This window comes from Alternaria postmessia (assembly GCF_024291825.1).
Source record: "Alternaria postmessia strain BMP 2775 chromosome Unknown scaffold_2, whole genome shotgun sequence".
Taxonomy (NCBI): domain Eukaryota; kingdom Fungi; phylum Ascomycota; class Dothideomycetes; order Pleosporales; family Pleosporaceae; genus Alternaria; species Alternaria postmessia.
The window spans coordinates 563,608-588,127 of record NW_026260075.1 but is presented as its reverse complement, the minus strand read 5'-3'; the positions used below and the strand labels follow the sequence as shown (position 1 = coordinate 588,127).

The following is a 24,520-nucleotide window of genomic DNA, read 5'->3' as shown; positions in this document are numbered from 1 at the left end:
TTCGGACGCCAAGAGTTCTTGCGCTAGCGCCGACGCCGACGCCGACCCCTGCGATTTCTGATCGCGAACTTTCTTTACCGTCGCATCGCATCAGGCATACACAGTGCACCCCATCTTTCACGCGTAATCCTCCACACAACTTCACAAGACACACCTACGCATAAACCCTACATCGACTGCAACAATGTCCGACTACGGCGGTGACGACTACGATGGCGGTGCCGGTGATGTGTATGTTGATTCTATCTCCATGCTTCCTTCACCAGGTGCACTACTTGGAGTCTGGCAGAAGATATTCCAACATAGTCTAACTTGAACAGCGACGAGCCTCTCATCGAGTTCGACGAGGAAGCCGAGCCCGATCTCATGGACGACGAAGACGACCAGCCTGGCGGTGGTGAAGACCCAGACAACGCCGACCCCAACGACGACAACGTAGTAGTATCAGGCGATGCCAACGCGGCTGCTGCTGCCAAAGAAGCATCCAAGAACACAGTCACGAGCGAAAAGGACAAGAAGGTTCCTAACGACAAGCGCACAACCACTCCATACATGACAAAGTACGAGAAGGCGCGTGTCTTGGGTACAAGGGCGCTTCAAATCAGGTAGGCTACAGCTTGACGAAAGGAAGGCGCGCAAAGACTAACAACGTCGCAGTGGTAACGCTCCGGTGTTGATTGACGTGGAAGGAATGACCGACCCTCTGCAGATTGCTGCGAAAGAGCTGCAAGAGAAAAAGATCCCGCTCGTTGTACGGCGGTATCTGCCTGATGGATACTACGAGGACTGGACTTGTGAAGAGCTTCTGACATGAGATATTGAGTGTTTGGTTGCATCTGATAAGGAGTTTTGTTTGGCTAAATATGGGGCATATCGGCGAAAGGAGTCTCTAAGTGGTTGCGCAATTATATCCCGAATCTCACCCGATCTCCGTTAACTCCAAGCCTTGTCCGTTGCATGTGCGGATCCGCGGATAACATTCCTGTAACAAGCCAAAAGTCTAGAGGAAGGTGGGGTAGCTTGACATAGCTATTTGTCCCCGCACTAATTCCAGGCACAACGTCACCCAATGCGCCTGCTCACAAAACTTCCAAGGGCCCCTCGACTTGTATCTGCATTTCAGCCTCCTACACGATTCTCCCGCTATTCCACACTGTCCAATATGTCTTTCGAAACCACAGGTACCATTGCCTCCTTTGGGGGCAAGCTTCTCAAGTTGAAGCACAAGTCCGAGAGCACAAACACAGACATGGAGCTTAACATGTTCCTACCTCCGCAAGCACTCAAGTCCGGAGCCAAGGTCCCCGTTCTGTTCTACCTCTCTGGACTCACATGTACCGGCAACAACTGCTCAGAGAAGGGCTTCTTCCAGCACGGCGCAGCTAAGCACGGCATTGCCGTCGTATACCCCGACACATCACCAAGTGCGTCTTTTCTGTGAATTCAAGTTCCGAGTACCCGACTAACCCACTGGCTAGGAGGTCTTCAGATCGAAGGTGAAGATGAAGCATACGACTTTGGATCTGGCGCAGGCTTTTACGTCGATGCCACCAAGGACCCATGGTCGAAGGGCTACAAGATGTACTCTTACATCACCAAGGAGCTTCCTGAAGCGTTGTTCTCATCCTTCAAAGAACTCGACTCGAGCAAAGTCAGCATCACAGGGCACAGCATGGGTGGTCACGGCGCATTGACATTGGTCGGTCTACTGTAAACCTGTTCCAAAGGACTTCACTAACAATCAACGATAGTTCCTCAAGAACCCTGGCATGTACAAGTCCGTCTCCGCATTCGCCCCTATCGCCAACCCTATCAACTGCCCGTGGGGTCAGAAGGCATTCAAGGGATACTTTGGCGAAGACCAGCAACAAAAGTGGAAAGAGCACGACGCGTCAGAGCTGGTAAAGCAATGGAAGGGTCCTCTGGAGGTGCTCATCGACGTGGTGCGTATACCAAAAGACAGTGCTAAAGTATGTTACTGACTAGGCCAGGGCACCGGAGACAACTTCTACAAGCAAGGCCAACTACTTCCAGAGAACTTCGTCAAGGCAGCTAAGGAATCTGGCAACGACAAGGGCATTCAACTACGTATGCAGCCCGACTACGACCACAGCTACTACTTCATGGCTACATTTGCCGATGACCACGTCGAGTGGGCGGCGAAGCATCTGAACGCGTAGTAAGTCGGCTTGACGACTGTTATCACTGCAGACTGCTCACTACGACAGAAGCGGTTCGGGTATCAGAGAGAAACTATAGAACATAATAGAATCCAATTCGTACACATGTTGCAAAATTTTGCTGCCGTATTGGTGATCACATGTCCTGCTGATGCCTACTCTTTTAGGCACCAAAATCTTGTGTATCAATTATGGGGAGATCGACGTAATGGGCTATGGAAGCTGTCGACATAGAGTAGTGATGAAGAACACATTTCATTTGCAGAGTTGATTCTTAGTATGACGCAACGTACGTAAAGGCTGCCAATCTCGCACTGTCTTATTGACAGGTCTACAATGTCGGTGAAATACTCACCGAGCAGGCTGCCATTCCAAAATCAAAATCTCGTGCGCACGTGTCACTCGATCAAATTGGGCGTGCGGACATCCCACCATGGACTCTTGGCGCTGCCACTTCAGTCACTGCACAGCTGTTTTTGCTTCCCACGCCTCGACAAAGACGCAGAACCACTTTTGCTTTTTTCTTCCGCCAATCTGATTGTGTAGAGTACAGAACCTAAAGCTCTGACCGTAGTTTCTTTCACGCATAAACCCTTGCACACGCCGTACGTCAGCCCCTCGTGCCCCGCCTCTGCCTTCACCGCTGTAACGCTTCCACGATGCAGTCTCCCGCGCTTTGCTCCATGATTCGGTAGCACACCAATCTAGTTCTTGTTCCACTCCATCACGTCCGATGTACTCTTCATAGCCTCAACCACATCGACGACGCAAGCTGTGACTCAACGCTGCTTGCTCAGCTCTGAAAACACGACAAAATGGAGAGCCAGGTACGCATGGCTGTTTCCTCTCTTTGATCATGTACTCACGATTTTCAAGGTCGAAAATGCCATACAAATCGCAGCAAACCCGACGTCGAGCCAGGAACTACGCGGCCAAGCTATCGAATACTTGAACCAGCTCCGCGCAGAAGGCTCCGCATGGCAAGCCGCCCTCACACTCTTCGCGCGCGACCCTCGCCCGACCGACTTCGTCCGTCATACTTCACTCGAACTCGTAAACAATGCCATCCAAGAGCATCGTCTGGATGAGCAGAGTCTTGCATACATCAAGGATACCCTGATGGGTTACATCCACGCATCCTACGTACCAGGCAGTGGAGCTGCAGACACAAGCCACATTCAGAACAAGCTCATGCAGACTGTCACTTATCTTTTTGTAGCACTATACCCTTCTTCATGGCAGTCCTTCTTCGACGACTTCCGGTCCTTGGCTGGCGACCAGTCCACCATCGGGAACGTCAACACAGCAACGACTTTGCTGTACCTGCGTATGCTCGGTCAGGTTCACGATGAGATTGCCGATCAGTTAGTCGCCCGACCAGACGACGAGAAGAAGCGCAACACAGAATTGAAGGACCTCATTCGACAACGAGACGCGCAGAAGATCTCATTATCCTGGCAAGAAATACTCGCAAAGTGGAGGGAGACAGACTTGAATCTCGTGGAGATGTGCCTCAGGACCATTGGGCGCTGGGTCAGCTGGACGGACATCAACTTGATCGTCAACCAAGCTATGATCACAACCTTCCTGGAAATGGCGGGTCAGCAAGGAATCGGCGACCCCGAGAGCGCCGCTGGAAAGGTGCGCGATGCTGCAATCGATACTTTTTCGGAAATTGTGGGCAAGAAGATGAGTCCAGCGGACAAGATCGAACTGATCACTTTCCTGAACCTCTCCGAAGTCGTTGGTCAGCTCATCAGCAGTCCAGCTTTGGCCGACTTCAACAGCTCGAATTACGACAACGATCTTGCCGAGACCGTCGCTAAGCTCGTAAACAACATCGTATTCGATATCGTAAAGATCTTGGAAAACGAAGCTGTCGAAGAGCACATCCGGCAACGCGCAGACGATCTCATTCGCATCTTCACTCCCTACCTTTTGCGTTTCTTCGCCGATCAATACGACGAAGTCTGTTCGACTGTCATTCCATCTCTCACAGATCTTCTTACGTTCCTTCGCAAATTGCAAAAGAAATCTGGTTCGATACCTCCACAGTACGCCGCAGTACTGCCACCCGTTCTGGATGCGATCATCGCGAAGATGAAGTACGACGAGACAGCTTCATGGGGTGAGGAAGGTGAGCAGACAGACGAGGCAGAGTTTCTCGATCTCCGGAGACGCCTCCACGTTTTGCAACAGACAGTGACCGCCATTGACGAACCCTATTACATCGAGACCCTTAGCCGCTTAGTCAACGGAACATTCGGACGCTTATCTCAGGGAGATCAGTCGCTCAACTGGCGCGATCTCGAATTGGCCCTGTACGAAATGTACTTGTTCGGAGAATTAGCAGTCAGGAACCAAGGGCTGTACGCGAAACGCGAGCCATCATCTGCCGCAGCTCAGCAGCTTGTGACCATGATGAACAGCATGGTTGAATCTGGTCTAGCAAACTACCCACACCCCGCCGTTCAGCTACAGTATATGGAGATCTGCGTTCGTTACTACCAGTTCTTCGAACAGAATCCTAACCTCATTCCCAAGGTCCTGGAGAACTTCGTCAACCTTACCCACAGCCAACATGTCAAGGTTCGCTCGCGATCTTGGTATCTTTTCCAACGCTTAGTCAAGCACCTACGGGCTCAGCTAGGCAACGTGTCCTACGACATTATTCAGGCGGTTGGAGACTTGCTCACAATTAAGGCTGAACTTCCTGATACTTCAGAAGACGAGATGTCGTCTGACGAGGAAGATCAGTCGGCAGATGCACTTTTCAACTCGCAGTTATACCTGTTTGAGGCCGTGGGCTGCATCGCCTCGTCCAACACTGTTTCCGTGGAGAACAAGAAGCTTTACGCACAGACTATCATGAGTCCTCTGTTCAACGACATGCAGCAAACTCTTCCTCAGGCGAGGAATGGCGATGAACGGGCTATACTCCAGATCCACCACATTATCATGGCCATAGGGACGCTAGCTCGAGGCTACTCTGATTGGGTGCCATCAAACAACAACAGCGCCGTACCACAGAGCGAGGTGGCAGAAGAGTTTGTGAAAGCATCTGAGGCTATTCTCGTGGCTGTCGAATCCCTCAACTCCTCAGGGTCTATTCGTCACGCTGCGCGTTTTGCTTTCTCACGCATGATTGCTGTCCTTGGTTCGCGTCTACTACAACAGCTGCCCTCTTGGATTGAAGGACTTCTGTCCCTCAGTTCCTCTATGGACGAGATCAGCACGTTCCTCAAGGTCCTAGGCCAGGTCATCTTCACTTTCAAATCAGAGATCGCTGGTATCTTGGATACCGTTATGAGTCCAGTATTGCAACGCATTTTCACAGCATTGGCGGTCGTCCCTTCAGGCACAGATGATGAGATCCAGCTGGCTGAGCTTCGTCGAGAGTACCTAAACTTTATTGTTGTGGTTCTCAACCAGGGTCTCGGATCTGTGTTCGTTAGCAATGGTAAGCCCAATTCATCGAGCAGATATAGTAGCACTGCTAATATTGTGTAGCGAACCAAGCGACTTTCGAGCCTATAATCTCATCCATCGAGACATTCGCTCGCGATACACACGACTACCCTACCGCACGCCTCGCTATCTTTGTGCTTATTCGTATGGTCTCAGTGTGGGGTGGGCCTGACAAGGTTGGGCCCGGCGCGAACGCTACACCCACATCTCCCGACACCGCTCAAGCACCATTGCCAGGTTTCGACAACTACGTCGTAGACAAGTTCTCCCCGTTAGCATGGTCGATACCGGCATCGCCAGGGTTCAACTCTAAAGATGCGCAGGCTAAGCAGGTACTGTTCGAGACTGCCAACCTGCAACATGAGATCATCAAGAAGGTCGGCGAGTCTTATGTAGATCGCCTCAAGAGCGATCTCGGTGGCATGGGAGTGGGCGACGATGGTGCGGACCAGTACCTGCGCACTCTTGCCGGCTCATTTGAAGGACCGAAAAAAGAGAAGGAATGGCGTAACTTCTACGTCCAGTTCGTGGATCGCATGCTTGCAAGCCGAGGGTAGGTTGTGAGTTCTAGTTGGGATCTGAGGAATAGTGTGGAGATGGGATTCATCAGCGGGTTTGGCGTAACATTTGTCCATCATGTAGGCGGCATCATTCTGCATCGTAGCGGGCGCCAAAAGGATTGGCATCGAGTTTGATTTCCGTGATAACCCCCAGTAGTTAGCTCGCATTTCGTAGTGGAGCTTTGTTACAAAATAAATTTTTCATCATTGTATATATTCAATGTTCGCGATCTTTGGCTATGTTAGTATGTTACAATGTCGTTGGCGTATATTGTGGTGAGGCACCCCTCAAGAGACGCGATTGTACGCGACAAGGTCGCGGTTGCACTTCGGCCCCCACGCTTCCATCCTGACCTACGCCAACATTGCAGCATCATCATTGAGGTCGGCATCTTTCTAATGGCGCCTCGTCCCGTCCCGAGACTCCCATCGTTCCCTCAAGCAGCATAGCATGAACCCCGATATGCAGCGTGATTAATGGCGGTTACCCAGTTTAGAGTTGCTAGGGACCCGCCCAAGCGCTTCGAGTTTCACCCCCACCAACCGATTCGCCAGGAATGCACCCCTCGGGAAGCGCGCTCCTAATGAAGGGGAAAATGTGGAAAGTGTGCTTAGCGCCCATGTTGAGGATTCGCTATGCGACTACGCCGCAATGGATGGGTACATGCAAAGGCAAAAGAGGCGTCGTTCGCTGCGTGCGAACTATCAGCCTCAGCTTACCGGTATCTTACATCTCAGCGTCTTCGCCCGACGTTAGTACGGCTCTTTAGCATCTTACGCGTCACGGAGTGCCTCCGAGTCAGCGTCGGTAATCGCGATCATGAATGCCAACAAAGTTTCGCGATGGAGCCCTTTTCGTCGGCACGGATTGAGTGGACAGACAGCGGAAGTGGAAGAGAGGGATGATGCGCCTGCGAATGCGAGTACCACACCCGTGACCGGGGCGAATACGAAATCGAAACCGAAGACTTGGGAGACGACGGTAGAGAGAGTTGAGAGCTGGCCTGAGGAGGCTCGGCCACTGAAGAAACACACATGGCTCTCGTATCTATATGGCATCGGAGATCTCATACTGGTACTGCTACCAGTATACTTCATTCGTAGGTGGTCGATGCACTACGATCGCGCTAAACATAGCTGACAGCATGCAGTACTTGGGGTTGCAGTTATCGTGCTCAATGGAAAGCCTACTAAAGGATCTGACTTCGGTAAGAAAGTTGAGTTTGCCATGGATCTGGGTCCGACCATGTTTCCTATCGCTTTTGCAGCCATATGTGGAAGAAGTATGAAGATGATTGCTCGTTTCCGGGCAGAGAGAGGAGCCAAGATTAGTGTAAGATAGCGGGTTCCCACCTACTTATACCCCACCTGGATTCAAACGCTTGACTGACTTACGACCAGACTCTGGAATTACTCATGGCTAGTCAGTCCGTCTGGGGAACTGTCGAGAGCCAACTCAACATGCAGCGACTAACACTCGTCGGTATCAATCTGCTCTTTCTCTGGGCCTTATCACCACTTGGTGGTCAAGCTTCACTGCGGCTTATGACAAGACAGAATCGAGACAGCTTTACCGGTGCGAAGCTACGCTATATGACTACCGGTACTGGTGGAAGCATGTGGGGACTCGCTTCTACGTACGTTGGCAGTGGAAAGTTCGCTGATGCAGGTGCTCTTTACACAGCTGCACTACTGGCGCCCTTGGATACCAAAACTGGCCCCAGAGATCCATGGGGAAACGTCAAAATCCCAAACCTAGAGTATCTTAACAGCACTGCAACAGATGCGGAAGGCTGGATCACAGTTCCTGATATCAAAGAGCCAGAGATGTACTCAGCGCTTGTTGGGCTCCCCGTGGTTGGACTTCCTCGCACGGGCAAATCGAACTTCACGATCGAATCGACATATCTCACAGTAAAATGCGGCAATTTCAAACAATCCCCATATCCTGGAATCAACAATACAAACATGGGTAGGACAGATTTCGCTAAATTGGATGAGCTCGTCCCAGGCCAAGTGTGGCTTAACAAATCTCTAAACAACCCATTCAAGCCAGTCGAAGGCCGCATTACATCCTTCTTCATTGACACAAACCTTGCATCACCCTGGGATCAACAAGACCCAGAATATGATATGCTGCTAGGACGACTGGATGCTTTCTTTGGAAAATACAATAAAACCCGTCTCAACAATGAGCAAGCCGTGGAAGCACGACAGCTGACATACACGTCTGTCTATGCAACAACTCAGGATGATTCAGAATTTGGATTGAACATCGCGCGTTGCACTCTGACTCAAAACCATGTCGAAGCTATGGTCGACTGCTCCAGCGACCAATGTACAACCACAAAGGTCAGAAAATCACTATCAGACTTGCGTCCTTCAGCATTCACAGCGTTCGAGCATGGTTTGATCATGCAAGGTTTTGCACAACAATTCCCACTTGCAGTCACCTTCAATGCTGGGTCCAGTCCAACAGAGCGATACCTGGCGAACAGTTCTGCTTTTCCATTCATACAACAAGCCGGCCATATAATGCAAGATGTCAGCTATACCAACCTCTCTGTGATCGAACCCGGTCTATTCTCCCGAAGGTTGAGTTCGGCGATTAACACCTACTATCAACTCACAATCCAACCGACCGGATATTTTGGTAGTTTGTCTCGAAATCTATCACTATACGGACCAGATACGCTACCTGTCACCGACATCAACAAGTATCTACCGAGCGACTCCCCAGCTACGAACACCTCCTTCTTCGATTGGTATTCGGCATTCGAAGAAGGTGTCCAAAGTAGTGACTCTCCGTTCATAGGAGCGACCACCAATGCGAGGACGACGACGACAGAAGAAATATTTGTTGGCAACCCAGCATGGATTTCACTACTCATGGTTTCTTCGGTGACAGTTTTCACCATTGGGGCAACAGCGTTGTTACTTAAGCGCCGTACTCTTGGGCCCGAGCTTTTCGGTTTTGTCACAAGCATGACCTACGAAAATCCTTGGGTGAAGATTCCAAGTGGTGGGACCGGGTTAGACGCTCCAGAGCGCTCAAGACTCCTTAAGGATGTTCGGGTGCACATTGCTGATGTGCGCGGGAATGATGACGTCGGGCATATTGCATTTGCTGCTGGCGTACCATTGCGAAAGTTGGAGCGAGGACGCCTCTACTGCTGATTGCAACGGAAGCTCCATATCGCATGAATCAATACAACGCGCGCCAGTCCTCCTCCAGATAGGCCGTGGCGCAGCAAGCCGGCCCATCTTTCCAAAACAAGCATCACAGATCCCAGGAAGTGACCAGAAGGCCGAGAGGCTTTGGAATATTGCAGTTTGTCAAACAACAAATATCGTGCGATATATTGGCCTCACACACGCACCCTCATAGGTTGAAGAGACGGTATTCGAAACGATGGCATTGTTGCTCCCAACCGGCAATCACAAGCGACATCCAGAATCCCCACAGTCATAGCTGGCGCAGATCGTGATCGGCAAGCTCGCGCTTTCCGACAGCCAGTCTTGCACAGCGAATGGACGAAGGTGTGACAGACCCTGCGCGGCTTCAAGGAAGAATTCAAGCTTTGTTCCTAGGCGCGGTGGAGCAAGTAGCGGACGCCTTCAGCTTTTGGCGTCGAGAGGCTGTAAGCGGCTCACCAATGGGTCTGGCAATGCAGGGGTTGTTGGCTCGGAGGTGCGACGCAGCATAAAACACGCATGGGGTCCGGATCTTTTGCCGATGAGCTAAGCGACTCAGCCGCGACCAATGGTCATCCAGATGCAACATCGAAACGAAACCTCTCTCCTGAGGCCCTACACCGAGACATGGAGATCCTCGAGTCCACGTATTCGTCGCCTTCCCGCTTTGGCGTTGACGCATAACGTACCTGCGTCGGCTGTGCGCCGTTCTGGAATTCCCTTGGCTGAGAGCCTCAGCACACCCGGACCGCCCGTTTCATCCCGTAGACGCTCGCCGCTGTGGACCACCGATGTCTTCCACGTACCTTGTCCTGCGTTTACTCTGTCGCCCTCCAGGCTGCTCGTTTGATTAGGGGATCGTTCGAGGATACGCATTGTGGAGGGCCTGGTGGCGGTACACAATGGACATCGTACCCACCATGCAGATCGTGACACAGGTATAAGAGATCGCAGTTGCCTCACAGCATAATTTTTCATCACAACACACGCTCTCTCAGCAGCTTCTACATTCTTTGTATCTCAGCATTTCTTACAAGACTAGCAGGGCTAGATCATTTACATTCCCTTCACATTTTTCAGCATTCACTGTCGTTGTACGATATCATCATTACCACCAACACCATGTCTTTTCGATCTACCATTGTAGCTGCGGCTGCCATTTTCGCCACTGCCAACGCTCACGTTGTCATGAAGGCGCCCGTGCCTTACAGTGTTGACAAGCTTGACAACAGCCCCATTACGAAGGCCCAGTACCCCTGCAAGTCCCAGAATGGGTTCACTGTCTCCACGATGAACTCCATGAAGGTTGGCGAGACGAACAAACTAGAGCTTTTCGGCAGTGCAGTGCACGGCGGAGGCAGCTGCCAGCTATCGGTGACTCTAGACACAGAGCCTACCCCAGATTCCGTCTTCAAGGTCATCAAGTCCATGGAAGGTGGCTGCCCTGGCGTCGAGGGCGAAGCAGGAACATACGAATTTGTACTCCCCGATAGCATTCCTAACGGAAAAGCTACCTTTGCCTGGACCTGGATGTCGAAGCTCTCAGGTGGCCCAGAACTTTACATGAACTGCGCCCCTATTGAGGTCACTGGAGGTTCCGACGACAAGAGTGCTTTTGAGAAACTTCCAGACATGCTGAAGATCAACCTCGACGATTCCTGCAAATCGGTGCCAAACTTCGCCGTCCAATTCCCAGACCCTGGCAGTGTTGTGCAGAAGGGTGCTACAAACGATCTGAAGCCGCCGACTGGAAGCGGATGCGGTTCGTCTGGTTCTACTCCCGCAGACCCATCTTCTCCAGCTGGTGGTCAGCCATCTGCTTCTCCTTCCGCTCCCAACGATGGCCAGTACTCTGCTGCTCCAACCTCTCCAGCTGGTGGCGCGCCATCCACTGCTCCTACATCTGTTGCTGGTGGCGAGCCATCTCCTCTGCCATCCAACGGTGGCGGTGTCTTCGCTCCCGGAGCCTCCAGCGCTGCATCTGTCGCTCCCTCAGCTGCACCCACTGTTCCAGGAACTTCCACCACGCTCGTCACCGTCACTGCCTCGCCAACTGCTCCATCGCCAGCTGCACCCACCGTCCCTGCTGGAACCGGCTCCCCTGCCACTCCTTCCACTCCTTCTACTCCTTCAGCTGGTGGTAGCTCAGGCGCTTGCACTGAGAACGGCTCAGTAGTCTGCAACGGCACCGACCAGTTCGGTCTCTGCAACAACGGCGAAGTCGTCTGGCAAGCAGTCGCTGCCGGCACACAATGCACCAACGGCAGTATCACCAAGCGTGGCTACCACGGCCGTATCGCCCGCCCTCGCCGGTCCAACCGCCGCCACGGTCACTAGATGCACAAATAACCCGTTCTATGCATCGCTCACGACGACACATGTTGAAACATGAACTACATTCACACACTCGCTCTCTACACATTTTTCACCCTTGGGCATGAGGTCTGCGACCAGCTTTTTTTGTTGTACATACCCAGACTTTCTCTTTGCATATTTGGCGTCTGGATTCTAGAATTTTGCTATAACGAACATTCAGGGGATTGGGTATTGGCAGGGTCCTAGGATGCCTGTCAATAGTCAACATCACCCTCGGCTTAGATGCCTATAGAAATGAAACACGATTTCTGATACAAAGGCTTTTTCTCTGTGGTGCTTTGTGATTGTGCGATTTGTCATCTCCTGCATCCTGTGAAACAGTACGGTACCTTGTCGAATGGTGATAAAGTCGTACATGTAATGATGAGTGGTGTTGGTAAGTTGTTGGTGGTGGTGGTGATCAACTTGATGTTTCATACTACATGAAACAAGTCCCTACCAACCATCTACCTATACTCATCTGCTATCAGCCAATTAAACCAGATAATCCAGCAAACCTACCTATACATCCCATGCTGCCATCTATCGACTTCAACTCGACTCAATCCATTCGTCCCGTCCTCACCCCTCACCATCCGATCTAGGCTGTCAACTCCGGAGTCTGAAACCCCACCTGCCTGACCATCCAGGGTAACTCAAACCCCGCTCCGCCACACTGGGGGCACAAGCATGATCCCTCGACACGACAGAAGTTGGTGGATACATTCGGCTTCCGGAAATAGAGCTCGCACTTGCTCAGCCACTGTATCGGACTAGCGCCAGGTACCAGACATTTCGATATTCATGCGGTGGAGTCGGCGGGGTGTGTGGCGGAGTATGTATAGAACATGGAATGGGAGGGGTCTAGATTGTAAGTGAGAGAGCAATTATGCGAAGTAGAGCTTCTCCTAATTTCGTTGAACATGCGCCAGCCGGAAATGGGTATCTATTCATGTGAAGCTTCACACGCGCTTTTGTGCTCCTAGGTAGCCCGCTATTTTGTCTGGGTATCAAATATGGCTGCCGCGAGCTTTGCCGTGTATATTTCTTTATCGTGCTCCCAGCGGAAAGCCTTCAAATAGTCTTTCTCGTCGTCATTCTGATCGTATGGTTCAGCGATACTTTGTGGCAGTTCCTGTAAGTGGTGTTGGGTCGGTGGGACTGGCTAGTTCAATGGGCTCGTGTGGTGTTGCGGGCAGTTCAGCAGCGGCGATGTCTCTGATTGAGTTGTTAGCCCTGATGCTAGATGGCCTGATCAAGTCCCATTCTTACCCCGGCACTTCCGTCTGACGATTGTGGGCATATTTTTCCTGAGGCGGAAAGAATCCCTCGTTGCTCAGCTCCATGGGACTTTCAGTTCCATCGTTGGCGGGCTTGTATCCCTTCTTGCGACGCCAAAGGAAAAAGCCAGCAATGAGAGCCGCAAGTAGGCCTACACCAAGTCCGACCCCCAGTCCTACTCCCAGAGCGACGTTGTCCGTTGATCCTCCTGATTTTGGGGCTGTCGTAGCGGATGCTAAAGTAGTTGGGACTGCAAGCACTGAAGTTGCGTTGGCAGATGAGCTTGGCACGGTGGAAGTAGCTGATGGTGTCGATGTATGGGTCTGAGTAAACGACTCAAGAATAATGGTAACGGTGTAGACGTCGCCTGGTAATTGGTCGAAGGAGAAGACTTCGAAGGGGTTCTCGCATTCACAGTCGTCACCGCAGCAATACGAATCAGTGTCAGTCGCATTGCAGCTATAGACTGGCGCTCCGTTGTCCTCGATATCTGTCTGATGATTAGCACGTATCGATGTATGGGTAACAATTTGTTTACCAAGGCATTGTCGAACACAGTTCCCGCTCTTCCATGCTTTATCTGTACATGTCCCTCGATGGTATCGCGCTTTAACAGGATCGTGAGGATCAGATACACAGAGTCCGTTGGAGAGGCAGGCCTGGTTGTCGTAACAACACCTGTAGGTTGGTGTATTAAGTCAGTGCATGTCTCACACAAGCTCTACACAGACAGTACTGACGATGATACTATCGCGTTCGGATTGCAGGCTGTGTCGGAATCTACCACATTGCCATTAGGGAAATAGCAGGTCGCTAAAACAGTCGAGGACACGCCAAAGAAGACAGCAATGTTGGTCGCGACACGCATGATGTATTAGGGCACGAACAGCAGTCGGAGTCAGGAACAAGTGTGGAGTGTGGCACAGAACAGCATGTTCCCACGGCAGCGGTGACAGGTGCCTTATAGTGGGCTCGACCAGCCACAAGAAAGAGAGCCAAACCGGATTGCTGATAGCATGATTCCACGGCCATATTGCGGACGGATTCTAGGTTTGTAATTTACTGTTCAGGCATCCCGTTCCGGAATGTCGATCATTGGGGGCGGTGTCTGGTGGCATATATCGCGAACTCGACATGGTGTTTTGCCTTTTGGCTGTTGAGTCTTCTTCTGATCAAGTTCACTCGTGGTATTACTATGAAGGAGATTTGAATAGATAGTCTTGTCGTAGACATAGCACAATGGCGTTTAGTTGGAGATGATGATGGCGGTCGTGGAGACTGAGAGGTAAGCATTCGCGAACCAACCGTGCAGCGCTAGCGTGCCGCCGTGTCGGAAGTCGCGTCCGACAAATCTACTGTAGGGCGCAACTCACCACTGCGTCTTGAAGATGACGTGACGGAAACTACTCCTCCCCGCCCACAACATGTCTGAGCCACGGCGGTCGACAAGGGCACGCGCCCGCGAAGAAGCTGCCCCAGCTGCCCCCGAGACGCCCAACGAGAAGCCCGCAAGAGGCGCCAAATCGTCATTGAAGCGCAAGCGGACCAGCCTCGCCGTCAAAGATTCAGCGCCCTCGACGCCCATCACGGACGGCGCACCGTTGCCCCCCAAACAAACACTACCCCTCCGCATAGTCGACGGCGCACCTCTTCCTACGCTTCCAGAACCACAGCCTCTGGATCTTCCCTCGAGCGAATGGCAGACAATCCAGCAGAGCGGCGTGCTAGAGACATCCTTCGAGCGGTCCAAGGCAGTATGGCTGTCCGGCGCAAACTTCCGCACCTTCCACGCCCACTTCAATCAGCCCAAGAAGCTGGCCGACCGCACAGATGAAGACAAGGCGAAGACGGCGAGACAGAAGGAGCTGCTTAAGAATTTCCCCCAGGTCGGTGCTGACAGAGTGAGCGTGAAGCTTGTCATCGAGCCGCATACGTTGCCCATCAGACTCTATGGCCCGCGTGAGGTGGGCAAGCCAGTGCAGAAGAAGGCTCCGACAGCATCACCATATGCGCCATGGCCGAATCACAACCACAACCAGCCCAATCAACACACCAAATACCAAGCTGGCCAACCCATACAGCAGAAGCCCCAGCCACGCCCGCCACAACCTCCCAAACCCGTGCAAGCAGCCCCTCCGCCTCAAGCACCCGCCGCCCCCGCGCCCGATCCCGTTATACACATGCTTGCCGCCAGAGCAGGCACGGATCCCGAGCTGAAGGCTGTCATGAAGATTGTCGCAGCTGGATCCGCAAGCAAGGAGCAGCTCGAGTTCTTCCAGACACACATCAATGAGTTGACGGCCATTCTAGCCAGGCAGAAAGAGGAGAAGGCGCCGAAACCAATACAGCCACCTCCAACCCCGAAAGCCCCTCCACCACCGCCCCCGGCACCTAAGCAGATAGCTCCCCCTCCGCCGCCGCGACCAGTTCAGCCTGCCCAACAGCCCATCCAGCCCAGCGTTCCCAAGCCATATAGCCCAGTTCCACCACAAGGGCAAGTTCAGCAACCTCTGCCTGTACAGCAACCATATCCACCATACCAGAATTACAGCAAACCGCCGCAGTACCACCCACCACCGCCGCAGCTATCTACCTACAACCTACCTCCGAGGACGACATACCGCCCGCTAGTTTTCAGTTTTGTGCATGGCAATGAGGACAAGTTTTATTTTCCGTCGTATAGCTTTATGGAGTGGCTTCCCAATGGCACAGGTGCAAAGCTTTCTTTCTTGATAACCAAGATGAAGCCGAAGCCAGAGTCAGAACCTGTTGTCAAGCCTCAATCCACACCCGCTCCAAAGCCAACCCCGACGCCGACCCCTACGCCTGGCAACGTGCCTAACGCGACATCCAACACGCCACAACCGAATGCCATGACACCAACGCCCAACCCTACAAATCCTACCTTTGCGCCCATACAACCCGCGACGACAGCTCCGTCAACGCCCTTCGTGCCACCTAAACCTCCTCAACGAATCGAAGACTTCGACGAGATGAACGAAATAGACAACATTGAATTCTACCAGCCCGTCACTGTCTTGCTGCTCATCGAGCACGATGATGGCGACGAAATAGCAAGTGCTTTACCGCGCTCAATACGGCCACCGCATGTTGTAGAAAAGTATATGAATGAGGTGTTTGATAGATGTAAAAGAGCGGATGAAACGTACCTGGCCTTCAGATTGCCAAGGGATGCCGATGAGGGGCCAGAGAAGAGAGTCAGGAGCGGAGAAGTGACGCCTGCGCTTGCGACGCCGACCCAAGATGTTGTGATGGGAGGTATGGGGGCGTCCACTAGCAGTTTGGCAGAGAAGAAGAAGGCTGGGCGACCTAGGAAGAGTCTTGCCTGAGATGGTGTTAGATCTCTAATTATATTTCGGGGGCTTTGAAGTAGTCCTCCACCATGTACAAGTACAAATGATACCCAATCTTTAGCGTTAAACTACCTCTGCTCTGCTCTGTCGTTACAATTGGTCATAAGTCTGCGTACAGGTCTGCATTGCGAGTCTCGAGAGCTTGAAGTCATGTAAGTTGTTGTCATCTCAATTCTGTCTTATTCCTCCTACTCAAATGTCAGATCTGGAGTTATCTTCGCTCAACTCCGATGCCAAGATATCTGCTGCGGCCTGCTTATCCCGGTTAGACCACCCGCAGTATCGCTATCTACCAGTTGACATACGTTTGTGCGTTCATCACACTCCGCCTCCACATCAAAGTAGAATCAACGCCTTTGGGCCAGACTACTGTAATACCTCTTCGTTGCTGATTCTTGACGGTTGAGGATAGCGCAAGCGCGCAATACGTAACCGGAAAGATGCCCAACTACAAAGCCATCTTCACCAAGGCATACTGGACATTTGCCATCCTAGGTATAATATGGGCGGCTTTCGTAGGGCTATTAGTGAACCCCACGGCACAAAGACAGTACGTTCATCAGTATCGTCTCTACGGATTGTAAACACCGGACCTGACACCGACTTAGCGCTCTCTACGCCCATAAGTTCCAAACTTCCTTCTTGCATAACGTTTCTAACCCTGAGGAATTTGGATTTGCGAGTAAGCATCTTGTATTAATCTCTGCTATGTTCGATACTAATTTAATCCTGTAGAGGGCCAGGTTCAACCTTTCTGGCTTACTACCGCGGATCAAGAGAAGCTGTTTTGCTGGCATGTGCTTCCCTTAGATGTTTATCTTGAAAATGAACACGAGCTTTACACTAAAGCTGTTTCGGGAGAAATCGCAGATGAGTTGAAGGGGACGGTTGGGGAGAAGCTGTTGAGTAGTGACCTGGAGAGCAGAGTCGTGGTTAACTTTCATGGTGTAGGTTATACTTTCGTTCGGTTCTTTACTCTTTCCTTTAGCATGTCTCTCTTCTATCTCTGTAAAACCCACAATCCGTTTGCGTCTTATATTCTCTCCTTTTCGATTTCAGGTCACACATTTCGGAACCTACGCTCCTTCAATCTCCCCACCAGTCATTCACATCTTTCAACACCGTACAGTTTTGACCGGCTCATGCTAACTCACCCAGAATGCCGGTCACATAGCCCAAGGGCATCGCCCATCAACTTACCGCTCCATCTCCGGCATCCCAAAAACTCACCTGCTTACCTGCGACTACCGCGGCTTTGGTCTATCTACCCTAAACAATAACCCTCACATCCCCACAGAAACCGGTCTCATAACTGACGCCACTTCCTTGATATCCTACCTCAACGACGACCTTGCTCACCCAAGCACCCGCACCGTCCTCCTAGGCCAAAGCTTAGGCACCGCTGTAACATCAGCAGCAGCCCTCTACTTCACCCAACCAACATCTGAACTTATCCCTGCCATCTCGCACCCGTCCGCCATGGCGAGTTCTAAACGTCAGTTTGATGGGTTTGCTGGCATAGTGCTAGTAGCGCCCTTCACCTCCTTGCCCCAACTCCTCAAGACATACAAAATTGGTGGCATCTTCCCCGTCCTAAAACCACTACAATCCTACCCCAGAATAGCAAACTTTCTCACATCTCGCATCATCGATCAATGGCCCACACTTCTCCGTCTGCGGACTTTGATCTCGGCACCTTCCAGCAAGAAGAACGGGTTCCGCATCACCCTCCTACACGCGCGCAACGACCAGGATATCACGTACTGGGAATCCGAAGCCTTGTTCGAGCCACTGGCTTCTCAGATGCTGGGAGAGGAAGGTGTTGTCGCAGAGGAAGAAAGAAGGACGATTCAGGGTGGTGATAGAGTGAAGAGGGGGGCTTTTGCGTATAAGAAGGTGGAGGATGATAAGGGGCATAGAATGGTGGAGCTGGAGGTTGTAAGGTTTGGTGGGCACAACGAGGTTGTTGGGTGGACGCAGGTTAGTCTTGCGGTTAGGAGAGCCTTTGCGAGGAAGACGTTGAGGCCGGGTTTAGACGTGGAGTAATTCTTTGGAGCAATCAGGGATAGGAAAGAACAGGGAGGACATGGATTGGGTTGGTGAAACTGGAGCTGTTGAGGGGATATCATTCGTCGTCGTGTGGCGGCGTTATATACTACATGTACAATACTTCTACACCTTTCTACCCATTCATCCCACAAGAAATGCGCCAGACGTCCGTCAATGTAGATAGATGTAGGCTTCTAGCCTTTAGATAATGAAAAGCTTGTTGTAGCTTTCCCACAGTTTCTTTTCCCTGATGCGACTCATGCTTAGAAGGATGAGCTCAAGCATTCTTGTCCTTTTGTTCTTTTTCATACTTAGCCACGAGCTCCTTCTGCAACTGCGGCGGCGCAGGACTGTAATGGCTAAACTCCATGCTGAACTCTCCCTTACCCTGCGTACTAGCGCGCAACTGACTACTGAAGCCAAACATGCTGTTCAAACTACAATCCGCGTAGACGGTAAAGTCCTCAGGACCAATCTCTGTATCGTTGATAACAGCGTTACGCTTGTTCAGCAGACCAACAACGGAACCCTGGAACTCGTTGGGCGCGGTGATGGTGGTCTTCATAAGCGGTTCAAGGACCTGTGGCGCACCAGCTTGGAAGGCTTTGCGGAAAGCCTGTTGTGTAGCATTCTTGAAAGCCATTTCCGAGGAATCGACAGCGTGGGTAGCTCCGTCGTTGATGACCATGGAAGTACCCAGGACCTTGTGGCCGAGAAGTGGTCCCTTGGCTGTTGAGGCCATGAAACCCTTTTCACAGGCAAAGAGGAACTTTTCGGAAATCGTGCCACCAGAAATTTGCTGCTCGAACTTGTTCTCGCCTAGGGCTTCGCTCGGCTCCATCCAGCCTACTACACGGGCGAAGTCTCCTGATCCACCACTCTGCTTCTTGAGTGTGTGGTCAAAGTTGACGCGCTTGGTAATTGTCTCGCGGTAAGCGACTTGTGGTTGTCCAGTCTCGCACTCGACGCGGTATTCACGGCGCATGCGCTCCACGTAGATATCGAGGTGCAATTCTCCCATACCAGAAATAATGGTCTCTTGCGATTCAGTGTCGGTGTGGACTCGGAAAGTAGGATCTTCGCGCGTGAATCGGCTCATAGCCTTGCTGAAGTTCGGTGTGTCCTTGGTGTGCTTGGGCTTGATTGACAGCGAGATGACGGGTTCAGGGACGAACATGGAGGTCTAACATGTTAGCTTGGCTACAGCATAGCAATGATGCCGGGTACTCACCATAGTGTATCCGAGGCCACCATCTGTGAAGGTATCTCCAGACGCGCAGTCGACACCGAATACGGCGCAGATTTCTCCGGCACCAATCTCGGGAATCTCCTCCATATCGTTGGAGTGCATGCGCACAATCTTTGGAATCCTAACCTTCTTGTCTGACCTCGCGTTGAATACGTTCATGCCCTTTCTCAAGGTACCCTGGTACACACGGATGTACGTCAATTGTCCAAAACTGCTCTCTTCCAACTTGAAAGCCAGACCGACAAATGGCAATGAGTTGTAAGAGACCAGTTTGACCGGAGCTTCCGCTCGCTTCTTGTCCAATGCCATGTTCTCGACTTCGGAAGGGTTCGGTAGGTAGTCGCAAACGGCGTCGAGCATCGGTTGGACAGACTTGTCTGCAAGTGCTGAACCCATCATGACTGGGGTGAACTTGAGAGAAATGGTAGCTCGTCGAATTGCAGCCTTGATCTGGGGGATCGTTGGTTCCTGCTCGTCCAAGAAGAGCTCCGCGATCTCGTCATCGACATCGGCAAGTGTCTCGATGAGCTTTTGTCTCTTCTCCTTGCAGAGCTCAACGATATCCGCAGGAATTTCGTCCGTCTCCCGAATAATTTCACCCTTGGGTCCTTCGTTGTAAATCGCCTTCATCCTGACCAGATCTACGACGCCCAAAAAGCCGTCCTCGCGTCCAATGGGTACTTGGAGGGCCGCAGCTGGAATGCGAAGCTTCTGGTTAATCTGGTCGACAGCCTTCCATGGGTTGGCGCCCATACGGTCCATCTTGTTCACGAAAGAAATTCTAGGAATATTGTATCGCCTCATCTGCCTGTCGACGGTGATGGTCTGACTCTGCACACCACTAACAGCACAAAGAATCATGACAGCTCCATCCAGGACGCGCAGCGCTCTCTCCACCTCGATGGTAAAGTCGATATGGCCGGGTGTATCGATCAAATTGATGTGGTATTTCTCCTCCTTGCCTTCGTCATTCTTCTTGATCCAATCACAGAAAGTCGCAGCGGACTGGATAGTGATACCCTTCTCACGCTCGAGATCCATAGAGTCCATCTTCGCACCCACGGCATCTTTGCCTCGGACTTCGTGTATAGCGTTGATTCGGCCGGTGTAGAAGAGGACGCGTTCGGTGGCGGTCGTCTTTCCAGAGTCGATGTGTGCTGCGATGCCAATGTTTCGTACTCTCGATAATCGCTCCCATTCGACAGGGTCTAGGTTCTCGACAATTTTCTCTTGCGTCAAGGTAGACGGGTCTTCCTTGGCCTGCTCCAACCTAATTTCTCAATCAGCCTTCAATTGCTTTCTCGCCATCGCAAAGCCAGATTGTGGTACATACACTTGGGCGGCCGCAGACTGCCATCTTCGCTGTGGCTGTGTTGTTTGACTGCCGATCCATGTGTCGGTCTTGGTTCCATTGGTATAAGGTGTGCGCGTTGCCGCAATCGTCGAGAGAGTGCATCGTGACGGCGTTCTGGCAGCCGACCGAGCAGAACAGCGGAGACTGCTCGTGGCGAGCGATTGCGCTCGGAAAAGAGATTGAACCCTCATCTTGAACACCCTAAGACGCTTCAAGAAGAAAAAGAACGAAAGGACGACGCGGGGTCTGCTGTCGCTTCGGAATGTCGAATTGCCCGCCAGGAAAAAGTTGGGCCATCGGAGTTTCGGGCGGAGGTGCCAGTCACGTGCCGACATATCACACATGTGTAGCGGGCATTTCTTTTGCGCGATTGGAGTACCAATTGGAGTGAAGAATGGGATTGAGATCTACAGGTAATTTCTGCCAGCTTCTGCGAAGCCTATCGCTAAATGAACAACTATGCACGCAAATAGTCCTTATCCAAACCCATCTCTCCGCTCCTTGTCCTTAGGTATCCGCCCATGAATATCATTTGCGCCAAACAATCGCTCCAGAAAATGCTGTAAAGAAGTGAAAGAAGGGTAAAAGCTGGGTAGATAGAATTTGTCTTGAATCCGTGTGGTTTGCGGTTAATGGCAACCTGAGACAGGGCCATGCATTGCAGACGTAGGACTTTCGGATTGTTGTACCGCAGGATGTGAGATGCGCGACGTCTTGTCTACCGGATGGTCTCCTCCTGGAAGTTTGGTGTCTGAATCTCTGCGACCGACGATTCCACATCTTGGACTGGAGTGGCGGCCTTCTCTGGTTCTTCTGGTGTCTCACTGATGGTGGCGTCTTCAGATGCCTGCTCAGAATGCTCAGCTTCCTTTACAGGCTCATCCTCAGTCTTGTGCTCTTCAGAGTGTCCGTTCGTTACGACTTCCTTGGCCTTGGCCGCGACCTCTTCTACCTTCTTCTTTCCTTTCTGTAGAGTACTAGGCTTGGAAGCTGCTGGAGCTTTACGGGGTGGAGACGAAGCCTTCTCGTGGGGCTTGTCGTGTGTCTTGCTGGAGCTGGCAGCTGTTGGTCGCATCATACGCTCAAGGAATCCCCCTTTAGGCGCAGCGCTTGCAGTTGAGGTACGTGATTCAGGTCGCTTGGGCGCGCTGGGTGCGAGGGACGTTCGCGAGGTTTTTGGTGCCGCGGTCTTTGGTGGTGCAGCACGGGTTGTAGTGGACGGCTTGCGTGTGACCTTGGGCTCCTCGCCATGTTTGGCAGCTGAGGCAGCGGTGGGCGCGGTCAGGCGAGATGGCAGGCCGACTGGACGGGTAGGCGACTTCGGGGTTGGCTTCTTGAAGCCAGTTGGTGAGGTGCTGTAGCAGTGTTAGTACCGGCGCATTGCTTCAAATCGTATTGGACGTACCTTTTACGTGGGGCGGAGGTGGTTGGCTTGGGGATTGCAGGCTTCTTGTTCTCCCCAGGCGCAGCAGCAGGCTTAGCTTTAGCTGCGGCAGTGGCCGTAGGCGCTGTAGCTGAAGAGGATGATGCTGCTGGTCGCAGAGAAGTGCGGCTCGTCTTTGCTGTAGGAACTTTGGCCGCTGGAGCTTTTGTTACAGGAGGTTTGGCGGTGGGCGCTTTGACTGGAGCTGCTGGCTTTGGCGCAGCTGCCGGCTTCGTAGTCTTTACGGGGCTAGGCTTCGGAATGGAGGCAGGTGTCTTGGCCTTGGTAGGGGTTTTCGGTGCAGCTTTAGGTAGTGGGCTTTTGGCGGGTGCGGCAGGTGCCTTGGTAGGTTTGGTGGTAGAAATTGCGGCAGGCTTCTTCAGCTCCGACTTCTTAGTCGCAGGAGATCCATTGTCCTTTGCTTTGCTCTCAGCCGGTACAGCAGCTTCCGCAGCAGGTTCATCGCTCGAAGCTGCGACCTCTGTAGGCGCAGAAGGAGTAGTAGGCGCGTCGGAGACCGCAGTCTCCTCAGTGGGCGCTGCTGGCCGTAGGGCAAGCTCTTCCTGAACTCCGGTCACAGGCTTGTCTGGGTTCTCAGCAGGTTGGGCAGTGGCTGGAGCAGGGGCAGATAGCTCTTCGTTCGCGGCGGCAGCTTCCTTTTCGCCAGCAACCTCCTCTGCGATGGCAGCTTCTTCGACGACAGCGGCTTCCTCCGCAATGGCGTTTTCCTCAGCAACAACAACGTCATCGTCGACGGCAGCTTCCTCAAGCGCAGGCTTGCTCTCCTCTTCTACAATAGCTTCCTCGGTGGGGACTGCAGGCTTGAGCGCAACATCCTCCTGCGCGCCTGTAGTAGCTTTGTCTGGGTTCTCTGCAGGCTGGGCGGGAGCTGGCTCGGGCTCGGGGACTGGGGCGGCCTCAGCGACACTCTCTTTGGTCTCGGCTGGAGTCTCGGCTGGAGTCTCATCGACTGGGATTTGGTCAATCTCAGGAGCTGGCACGACGACGGCTGCCTCCTTCTTCGCGGCTGCAAAAGCAGAGTCGGGAAAGTCGGAGCCCTTCATGATGGCGCCCAGGTTGACCATGTCGGCGGTCGAGTCGGCGTGCATAGGCGGAGCTGGTAATGAGGATTCTTGCGATGCGACAGCCTGTTCTGGAACAGCTTCCGGGATGGCGACGCTCTGTCTGCGCTGTTCTTTCTCCTCGCTGACGGCTTTTTTGAGCTCAGCAAGCTCGTCGGTTTTGTCCTGGCTCACGCGGAAGCTCTCTCGTCGGGTCGCGGCGACGCTATTCGAGGGCGTGCCCTTGGTCTGGCCCAGGTCGGTCGAGGCGGTCGGGGGATGGGCGACGGTAGGCTCGACGGAGACAAAGGAAGCGCGCACTTTTGACTTGGGGCGCTCTTGAGCGTCGGTCGCAGCTGCATTGTCTGTAGGGGAGCGGCCGCGGGGCTCAGGCGAGGCAGCGGCGTTTCCGTTCTCAAACATTGCGCGTAGATTGCGCACGCCGTTGGACATGGCTGCAGTAGGACGAGGCGATCGTCAGTGGTGGGTATCAGCAATGCGGTGTTGGGCGTCGGTCGTGGTAGGATTAAGATATATGAGGATACGTGGGAGATGGCCGTGGCCGCGCCTGAAACCCGGCCAATTTGTTTATGTACAAGCAGTGACGACTGCGCGACAGGGATATCTGGCGTTGCACTAGGAGGGTGCAACTTACAACAACGGGTCTGGATGTCAAGCAGCGTTCAATTGGCCTTTGTTCCAAGAGCAAGAGTGGTGACAATGAGTGAACCCCTGGGGAAGTCGTCAGGTGGAAGGAGTCGATGGTGCTCCCGAGTAACCAAGACAACTGCGCCGAAAGCATCATAGCGTTCCAGTGACGTCTAGCCTCGATCCAAACTCGCGCACAGCACAACAGTGCGCGTTGCGTGTGCACTGTATAATCTGTCATCTGGACACCTGACATCTAATTACCTCCGTATCCCTTTACCTACGCCCCTGAGTGCCCTCGTTGCACGCCGAACCTCTCACGG

General features: G+C 52.5%; 9 protein-coding genes across 9 annotated transcripts; 7 read left to right on the top strand and 2 right to left on the bottom strand.

Moving 5' to 3' along the window:
- Nucleotides 1-184: 184 nt before the first annotated feature.
- On the top strand, nucleotides 185-814 carry J4E82_000631 (uncharacterized protein; the record flags this gene model as incomplete). The annotated part of the gene is made up of 3 exons (XM_051726952.1): nucleotides 185-231; nucleotides 321-605; nucleotides 658-814. The coding sequence occupies 3 exons, from the start codon at nucleotides 185-187 to the stop codon at nucleotides 812-814; spliced, it is 489 nt and encodes a 162-aa protein (XP_051593377.1).
- Nucleotides 815-1,162: 348 nt separating this feature from the next.
- Nucleotides 1,163-2,180, top strand: J4E82_000630 (uncharacterized protein; the record flags this gene model as incomplete). The annotated part of the gene is made up of 4 exons (XM_051726951.1): nucleotides 1,163-1,424; nucleotides 1,479-1,699; nucleotides 1,752-1,943; nucleotides 1,992-2,180. The coding sequence occupies 4 exons, from the start codon at nucleotides 1,163-1,165 to the stop codon at nucleotides 2,178-2,180; spliced, it is 864 nt and encodes a 287-aa protein (XP_051593376.1).
- Nucleotides 2,181-2,995: 815 nt separating this feature from the next.
- On the top strand, nucleotides 2,996-6,205 carry LOS1 (pre-tRNA nuclear export protein; the record flags this gene model as incomplete). The annotated part of the gene is made up of 3 exons (XM_051726950.1): nucleotides 2,996-3,007; nucleotides 3,057-5,640; nucleotides 5,691-6,205. 3 exons carry the CDS (start codon nucleotides 2,996-2,998, stop codon nucleotides 6,203-6,205), a joined length of 3,111 nt encoding a protein of 1,036 aa, XP_051593375.1.
- An 823-nt stretch (nucleotides 6,206-7,028) lies between these two features.
- On the top strand, nucleotides 7,029-9,385 carry J4E82_000628 (uncharacterized protein; the record flags this gene model as incomplete). Its single annotated transcript, XM_051726949.1, has 3 exons — nucleotides 7,029-7,308; nucleotides 7,360-7,541; nucleotides 7,610-9,385. The coding sequence occupies 3 exons, from the start codon at nucleotides 7,029-7,031 to the stop codon at nucleotides 9,383-9,385; spliced, it is 2,238 nt and encodes a 745-aa protein (XP_051593374.1).
- A 1,140-nt stretch (nucleotides 9,386-10,525) lies between these two features.
- Nucleotides 10,526-11,740, top strand: J4E82_000627 (uncharacterized protein; the record flags this gene model as incomplete). The annotated part of the gene is made up of 1 exon (XM_051726948.1): nucleotides 10,526-11,740. One exon carries the CDS (start codon nucleotides 10,526-10,528, stop codon nucleotides 11,738-11,740), a length of 1,215 nt encoding a protein of 404 aa, XP_051593373.1.
- A 1,130-nt stretch (nucleotides 11,741-12,870) lies between these two features.
- Nucleotides 12,871-13,907, bottom strand: J4E82_000626 (uncharacterized protein; the record flags this gene model as incomplete). Its single annotated transcript, XM_051726947.1, has 4 exons — nucleotides 12,871-12,976; nucleotides 13,031-13,529; nucleotides 13,578-13,717; nucleotides 13,780-13,907. The coding sequence occupies 4 exons, from the start codon at nucleotides 13,905-13,907 to the stop codon at nucleotides 12,871-12,873; spliced, it is 873 nt and encodes a 290-aa protein (XP_051593372.1).
- A 556-nt stretch (nucleotides 13,908-14,463) lies between these two features.
- On the top strand, nucleotides 14,464-16,389 carry J4E82_000625 (uncharacterized protein; the record flags this gene model as incomplete). Its single annotated transcript, XM_051726946.1, has 1 exon — nucleotides 14,464-16,389. One exon carries the CDS (start codon nucleotides 14,464-14,466, stop codon nucleotides 16,387-16,389), a length of 1,926 nt encoding a protein of 641 aa, XP_051593371.1.
- A 1,503-nt stretch (nucleotides 16,390-17,892) lies between these two features.
- J4E82_000624 (uncharacterized protein) lies at nucleotides 17,893-18,459 on the top strand (the record flags this gene model as incomplete). The annotated part of the gene is made up of 1 exon (XM_051726945.1): nucleotides 17,893-18,459. The coding sequence occupies one exon, from the start codon at nucleotides 17,893-17,895 to the stop codon at nucleotides 18,457-18,459; it is 567 nt and encodes a 188-aa protein (XP_051593370.1).
- A 280-nt stretch (nucleotides 18,460-18,739) lies between these two features.
- Nucleotides 18,740-24,453, bottom strand: J4E82_000623 (uncharacterized protein; the record flags this gene model as incomplete). The annotated part of the gene is made up of 6 exons (XM_051726944.1): nucleotides 18,740-19,645; nucleotides 19,694-20,981; nucleotides 21,045-21,092; nucleotides 21,788-22,420; nucleotides 22,471-24,004; nucleotides 24,447-24,453. The coding sequence occupies 6 exons, from the start codon at nucleotides 24,451-24,453 to the stop codon at nucleotides 18,740-18,742; spliced, it is 4,416 nt and encodes a 1,471-aa protein (XP_051593369.1).
- Between the last annotated feature and the right edge of the window lie 67 nt (nucleotides 24,454-24,520).